This window comes from Alligator sinensis, unplaced genomic scaffold (assembly GCF_000455745.1).
Source record: "Alligator sinensis unplaced genomic scaffold, ASM45574v1 scaffold615_1, whole genome shotgun sequence".
Taxonomy (NCBI): Eukaryota; Metazoa; Chordata; order Crocodylia; family Alligatoridae; genus Alligator; species Alligator sinensis.
The window spans coordinates 462,943-470,770 of NW_005841982.1; the positions used below are offsets into that span (position 1 = coordinate 462,943).

At 44.4% G+C, this 7,828-nt stretch overlaps 1 protein-coding gene across 2 annotated transcripts in view; it reads left to right on the forward strand.

Annotated features, from left to right (window-relative positions):
* Positions 1-7,828, forward strand: part of MAPRE2 (microtubule associated protein RP/EB family member 2) — a 132,510-nt gene that overhangs the window by 13,984 nt on the left and 110,698 nt on the right. For both annotated transcript variants that reach the window (XR_003093445.1, XM_006021203.3), the window contains exon 2: positions 7,184-7,245. Coding sequence is in view for 1 of the 2 variants with exons in the window: in XM_006021203.3 (XP_006021265.1) it covers positions 7,184-7,245 (62 nt within the window). In the remaining variant the exon portion in view is untranslated. The remainder of the gene's footprint in view (positions 1-7,183; positions 7,246-7,828) is intronic.

Consider the following 7,828-nt stretch of genomic DNA (forward strand, 5'->3'; position numbering starts at 1 on the left):
CCCGCCTATCTTCTGGTGTGGATGCTTTGCCCCAAAGTTTGGTGTCATCGGTGAATTTGGCCAGTCCGCTTCTGACTCCATTGTCGACATCATTAATGAAGATGTTGAACAGTATGGGTCCAAGGACAGAGCCTTGGGGGACCCCACTGGTCACAGGACACCATGATGAGTGACTTCCATCAATTGCTACCCTCTGGGTCCGACCACGAAGCCAGTTTTCCAGCCTGTGGATCATGGAGGACCCAAGGCGACAATTGGCCAGTTTCTCCAAGAGGTGATCATGGGACACCAGATCGAAGGCTTTTTTGAAGTCAAGATATATGACATCAATCTCTTCTCCACGGGTGATCCATGGGTGCAGTGGGGGAGCAGGCATGACCCACAGGTAGGATGGGGTGGGATCCTCCCAGCAAACCTTCACCTGTATCCTTCCTGCCCCTCACCCTGGGACTTACTTGCTCAGCTCTATGAGGCGAGCACTGATTAAAAAAACAGCTGCACCTGGATTCATAGATTAATGGATTGTAAGGCTGGAAGGGACCTTGGAAGATCATTAGGTCCAGTTCCGTGCACCAGGCCAGAAAGACAGGTGGGGTCAGGTGACCACAGCAAGATGACTATACAGTCTCCTCTTGAAGATTTCCAGGGTAGGAGATTGCACCACCTCTGGAGGGAGCTTATTCCACAGTTTGGACATCCTGACTGTGAAGACATTTTTCCTAATGTTGATCCTGAATCAATCTTCCAGGAGTTTGGCCATTACAGTTGCCTACCAAGCCCTTGATATATTCCCTCAGTGTAGTGGTAAGCTGCTACCAGGTCCCTTCTGAGCCTTTTTTTCCTCAGGCTGAAGAGTCCCAGATCCCTCAGTCTTTCCTCATATGGCTTGCCTTTTAAGACTGATCATATGGGTGGCTCTGCTTTGGACTCTCTCAAGCTTGTCCACATCCTTGTTAAAGTGTGGTGCCCAGAACTGGACACAGTACTCCAGCTGCTGTCTCACCAGCGCTGAGTAGAGCTGAAGAATCGTCTCCTTGGTTTTGCTGGAGACATATCGATTGATGCATGCCAGAGTATTATTTGCTCTGCTGGCTACAGCATTGCACTGCTGGCTTCTATTCATACTGTGGTCTACTGCTAGGTCCCTTTCACTAGTGGTGCTAGTCAGTTTGGTGCCGCCAAGCCTGTAGGTGTGTTGTGGGTTGCTCGTCCTGAAGTGGAGCACCTTAAGTGTCTCAATGTTGAACTTCATCAGGTTCCGATCTGTCCAACTTGCCAGCCTGTCTAGGTCCACCTGTAACTGTAGCCTATCTTCAAGCATGACCACACTTCCCCATAACTTGGTGTCATCTGGAAACTTGGCCAGTGAGCTGTTCACCCCCTCATGCAAATCATTGATGAAGACATCCAAAAGTATGAAACCAAACACCAACCCCTGTGTGACACTGCTGCCCACTTCTTGCCAAGATGACACGGATCCATTCATTAGGACTGTGGGTCCTACCCCGCAGCCAGCTTCATACCCACCTAATTGTTTCACCTGTTAAGCCCACTATCTTCCAATTTTCTCATGAGAACATTGTGGGATACCAGATCAAAGGCTTTTTGGAAGTTGAGGTATACAGTATCCACCAGTTCTTTTATGATCAGGTGACTCACCAGCTGGATAATAAAGGAGATGAGGTTCCTTAGACAAGACCTGTCTGCAATGAAGCTATGCTGACTGTCATTCAGAATCCTACCTTCTGCAAGCCTATCGCACATAGACTCCTTAATGAATTTTTCCAGGATTTTCCCTGGGATGGAAGTTAGACTCATTGGCCCATGGGTACCTGGGTCCTCCCTCCTCCCCTTCTTGAAGATGGGCACAACATTGGAATGGCTTGTGAGATTGGGGTTGAGAGGGCCGGCTGAGGGGGGAGCGGGTGGGGGGGGGGACAAAAAATAGACCAGTGAGGGGGAAAGGGGGGGATGTGAAAAGAGCAGCCCTGGGACTGGGACCAGTAGCTGGGTTTTCCCACCCACAGGACTGCGCAGGGGAAGTAGATGGAAGTTCCATGCTCTGTTTGACTTAAACCGAATGAGTCTGATACTACATAGATCCAGGTTTATCTTAAAGCGGGTTCTGCAATTTTTAGACCGGTTTATGTGCAAGCACCTTCTGTTCTGTTACAGGTTTAGATTGATTGCCAGTCACTGAGACCAGGTCTATAAGTGTAAAGTTGGCACCAGTTTAAATCAGACAGCCATTTTGAAACTGATTTAACCTCTCAAATGTCTGTATTTAACCAAAAACACAGGTATTGCCTTCATTCATAATGCTCTGTGTTTTTGACCCAGGCTTTGTCTAAATATGCATTGGTACCTTGGAAAACTCTGGCAAATGCATAGAATCATAGAAGTAGGGTTGGAAGGGACCTTGCAGATCTTCAGGTCTGACACCCTGCCTGGGGAGGAAGTAAACTCGGCTCAAATGACCCCAGCCAGGTAGGCATCAAGCCGCTTCTTAAAGACCCCCAGGGTGGGAGCCAGCACCACTTCCCTTGGAAGTTGGTTCCAGATCCTAGCTGCCCTAACTGTGAAGTAGTTCTTACGGATGTCTAATCTAAACCTACTCTCCAACAACTTGTGGCCGTTATTCCTTGTTATCCCAGGGGGCGCTAGGGGAAACAAGGTCTCCCCCAAACCCTTCTGGTCCCCCCCTAGTGAGTTTATAATGTTACACCAGGGAAGAGAAGTGGCTGTCTGCTCTGTCAGAAGGAAAACTAGAATCCAACAGATTCTCCTGTCCATTTGTGAGAAATTATGCCTGGCTTTTTTTTTTTTTTTTTTGTGCTCTCCTGTGCAAAGCAGGACTAACCTGGTTTTAAGTGTGACATTTTCCCTAGGCATTACAAAGAGCTGTTTGCTTTATAAATAAAGGGAGGAAGTATTTGGTCTCTTCTAGACTTGTTTCATGCCAAAGTGTGACTGGGAAATTAGGGCACTGGAAAGGATTCAAAACAATCAGTTCAAAAATGTGTTTTAAATTACTGAGACATAATGAGATCTGAAAGGTCTGTCACATGCTTCCTGTTAACTGATGGCTATGGATTCCATCAATCTTTCCTGTGAACTGATCCAAGTCAAATGAGGACAGCCTGTTTTTTGGAGACAAAAGGAGGTAAATTAAGCTCTCTTGTTTTATTATTTGTATTACTATAGCGCCTAGGAGCACACTTTATGGACTAGAATCTCATTGAGCTAAGTGCTTTAAGGAAATGTGGTAGACTTCTGTGCCCCAAACCACTTAGAATCAAAGTATAAGACACTTGGCAGAGTACAAGGAAATGGGGAGACACTCTGGCTAGAGACAGACATTAAAAAAGCCTGAGCCTGAATCAATTCAATCTTTGCAGGTTAGTCTAACCTGGCTAGGGTAAATCAGTTTGTAACTATATAGACATCCCCTCTGGACTGAAAAAATGCAGCCACGTGCCTACTAGGGCTGTGCAAAGTTTCGGTCCCTGATTTGATTCAGTGGCCAAATCTCTGAATCCGAATCAAATCAGGAGACCCTTTAATCTCTCTGAATCGATTTGGAGTTGGAGAGATTCAGTGATTTGAACATAAACGCAGCTTTTAAAGACTTTTTTTCTACGTACCTCAAGGCAGCAGGTGGCCCATGGAATGCTGTGATGGTGGGGCAGATGGAGCATCCCACAGGAGCGTAGGGGGGCACCCCAGCATGCTTGGCAGCAGACCCAGAACCACTTCCAGTCTACTTCCAGGCCCACTGGGAAGCATGCAAGGCCCCCCCTCCCGCCCCAGCCCTTCCAACTCAGCAACTGGTGCATCCTGGGTCTGGGAGGGCACCTGGGGTTCCCCCCATGGCCAATTGCCAAGCCAGGGGGGCATGGAGATTCCCCCTGCACACTCCCTGGTGGACCCGAAGTACTTCTAGTCCACTTCCATGTTTGCTGCAGAGCACACGGGGGGGGGCCCCTCTGCTCCTGTGGGATGCTCCATCCGCCCCAGTATCACAGCATTTACAAGCCATGCCTAGTACCTCGAGGTATATAGAAAAGTGTTTAAAGCTGTGTCTATGGCCAAATCACTGATTCTCTGAATTGGCATCGAATCTTCAGGTCCCAATTTGGCCAAATTGAATCGGGGACAGTGATCCAAATAAATGAATTGAATCACTGTCCCCGATTCACTCCAAATTGAATATGGCCCACTTCACACACCCCTAATGTCTACAGTGACTTAGGCTTGAAGCCGGGGAGGCCCTAAAGCAGCCCTCCCTTCCCTTCTAGGGCAGAGCTGAGGGGGGGTGTGGCCAGGCCGTGGCAGGATGCTCTTGATATTGGAGCATTTATCAGCTCTATTATCAACATTTAGCACCCCATCAGAAAACAGTCTTGTTCATTAGTTCAAGTTCTTCTTAAACAGTTTTTTCCAAAGGAAGGAATGCAGGAATATTACCAGCTGACCTGTTGATTAGCTCCAAAAAGTCCTAAGCTTACACTGTCCTATCTGCCTTACACAGACACCTCTCAGCTTTAGCTAGCATAACACATGCTGGCTACAGTCCATGATGTGGGAGAGTGGAGAAAGGAATCCCTGCTTAAGTAGCAAGTGGGGGGAGAGGAAGGGGAGGGAGACGCGGGGAAGCCAACAGACCCCACTGTCTACCGGAGCTGCAGCTAGGGAGGGGAGGGGCCAGCCCTGCTGTGGAGCAGAGAGCCCTGCCCAGCCCACAGAGCATGCTGGGATTTTGGAGGTATCTGATTTCGCTGAAACCAGGTTTATCTCAAACTGGCTTCAGCCATTTTCAGACTGGCTTATGTGCACTGAATATCTGTTCTGTTACAAGTTTGCATCAGTTTCTGATCACTTAAAACTGTATGTGTAATGTCTGTCCCTAGATTCTCGGTCATTATGATAGCCATGCTCCTAGTACGCTAGCAGTTGTCTTCCTTATGATTGCTCGTACTCCTGTGGGCTTCTCAATGTACAGTATTGTATTGGTCATCTTTAAAGTAGTCCAATTAATCTGTTTGCCAGTTCATACTTCATAGAGATGAGTTTATCCATTCTGAAACCCATTATGCCTGTGGTAACCACTCATTTATTGAGGCTAGATACAAGGAAAAACTTCTCTGCCCTGGAGATCTTCTAAAGGAAACTGGACACATGCACCTTGCTGGGATTATTTGACATGATCTCACAAGGTCCCTTCCAGCCCCAAACTTCTGTGAATCTGTGAGAGGAGAGCTTTTGGCAGCACTTCTGGCCTATTTTAAATTCCCCCCCAATTGTTTTAAAAAAAAAATATATATGGTGCTGTCGGTATACAAAGCTGTGCTTGGTTAATTTCTAGCAAGCTGTTATCACCTGTCACTTCATATTACAGTGTCCTGTGAGGAATTGCATCATGCAGCATTAAATTCCCAGTGCTTTGGAAAAAAAACATTGTCTGGTACAATGGGAAGCATTCAGTTCACTGAGGCACAGTAGAAGAACGCAGGAGCTGAGACTCCAAAGAAAATATCTTTTTGAGGCATTACATTCTTAAAAATATATGACCAAAAGTAATAAAAGCCATTTGTATCTGATCATGTCAACAACTTTCTGCCATAACCTTTCCTTTGAGTCCTACAAATTAACTGTTGTGGGACAGTGCAGTGTGATGAAATGTAGATGATATAAGGCTACAATACATTTCTCTAGGCTACCGTACCTTGTGTGTTCTGCCTTTCTTCTCTCACTGTTATTCCATTTCCCCTTGAGTTTCTCATTCTTCTTTGTCTCTCCTCCCTTCTCTTCCTATTCCTTTTCTCAGTCCCTTTTATTTTACTTTCATCAAAATGTTGTTGAATATTTATTTCTAGAATCAATGCTGTTAACAAGCATTGATTACAGTCAAAGTTCTTTGAGGAAATCTGATAGCTTTTATTAGACCAACTCAAATATTTGGAAAAATTCTTAGCAAGCTTTTGGGCACAAACACCCTTCATCAGGTTGGTTGACTTATAGTCAAATATGTGTGTAGAACTTCACCGAACGTTGAACTTTGAACATTCCTGCCTCAAAGATTGCAAAATTCTGTGTGTGGGTTTTTTTGTTTGTTTGTTTTGGGCGGGGGGGGGGGGGGGGGGGGGGGTTATTGTTTCCTTTTCTCCTCTTCACCCCTTTTGCCATTTGGCTGAATTCCCGTATCCTTACCAATATACAGTGTAACTCGGTGCTTTATGAGGCAGGTAGCTAGCTTTCAGCATAGGTCTCCTCAGAAAGTATCAGCAGTAGGCTATCTAGTAGAAGTCTGAAAGCACAAATGGGAAAGATTGGGATTTTTGATTCATACAGTTATAAAAGGACCTTTTTAGAGTGCACTGTCAATAATGTTTTCCATGTTGGTGTTTGTTATTCTGCAGCATATTCTATCAGACAGGCAACAGTCTTGCTTTTATCTTCTGAAAAGGAAATGAAATGCATTCTTTAGAAGCCCTCTGAGTGGATCTTAACTTTCCACTTTAGTTCCGAGAAAAAAATAGTTGTACAATAATCATCCTTAAGCTGTCCTTGGTACTTTTCAGTATTTGATCAACATTCCCTTTGCATATAGGACCATATAATATGGAAAATACTGCACAAGCTTAGGTCATTTTATGTACCCCCCCAAAAATAAAACAGAGCTTTTGGAGCAGCCACTGCCTGATAGTATAGCATTACTGAGTAGGTGATCCTTCAGTTCATATTTCTTTGTAGAAGTGGACTGTAGCCAGGAAGGTCATTGCTAGGTAATGCAATCCTCACGAATTTGTTGTGTTTGCCATTGCTCAAAAAAGGCATGGCAAGACAAGTGGCAGTAATGTGGCTTTGTTATGAATAAACCCTGAATGCAGCCTTGTGGAAGAGACCTGATAGACTTACTTCTGTGCATGAGGAACATCTGATTGTTGTGCAGATGTACCAGACACTGCGCCACTGTTAACTTAGCTGAATTAAGTTATTGTTATGAAGGGCTTCTCCTTCTGTTTCATTTTTAGAACCGTCATGGCCATTACATTGCTGTATACCCTAGGCAGACAAAGGCTGTTCATTAATGTGTGTGTTTTTTTTTTTGTTGTTGTTTTTTTTTTTTTTCCCTCCCCCATTTCCTCACTGAGCTAAATTCTGTCATGTTTTCCCTTTTTAGTATCAAATTGCTGCAAGGAATAATTCAGTCCGGCATCCAGGGAAGGTGCTTGGATGCTCAAAGTAAGTATTGTGTGTGTGTGTATTCATGTAAAGATGTGTGTACAATACAAAATGTTCAGTACATTGTGAATGATGAAAAAGTAATCGGGGATTGTCTTTAGATTTGATTGACATCTAAAAAAATGTAAACATTTACCAAAGCAACTGTTCAGTTGCATTTAGCATGTCAATTCTTACTTGTATTTCTCTGCACCAAGAGTGACCATAAAATGAATAAGTAAAAGGATCTGATGCCTCTGATAGCTCTATAATCAAGCAATGCAAATTAAGACAATGAAGCTGATGCTCCAAACCCAATCACTGTTTCCAGAAATGTTTGGGAGTTTTTTGTTTTGTGTGTTTGGTTTTTTTTGGGGTGGTGGGATGTTAAAAACTCTGACATCTTGAGAAGAAGCATGAATAAAACTGTTGGCTGAGAGCAGCAATGAAGAGGAAGAAAACCAGAGGTAAAGGATAAATCTTTTCTCACTTCCATCTTCTTTCTTTGTTCCCCAATTTCTCCTTTTTCTCACTTTCTCCACTATTTTGTTTTAATGCTAGCAGCTATAACAGTTTAAAAAAAAAAAAAAAAAAAAGTTTTCTT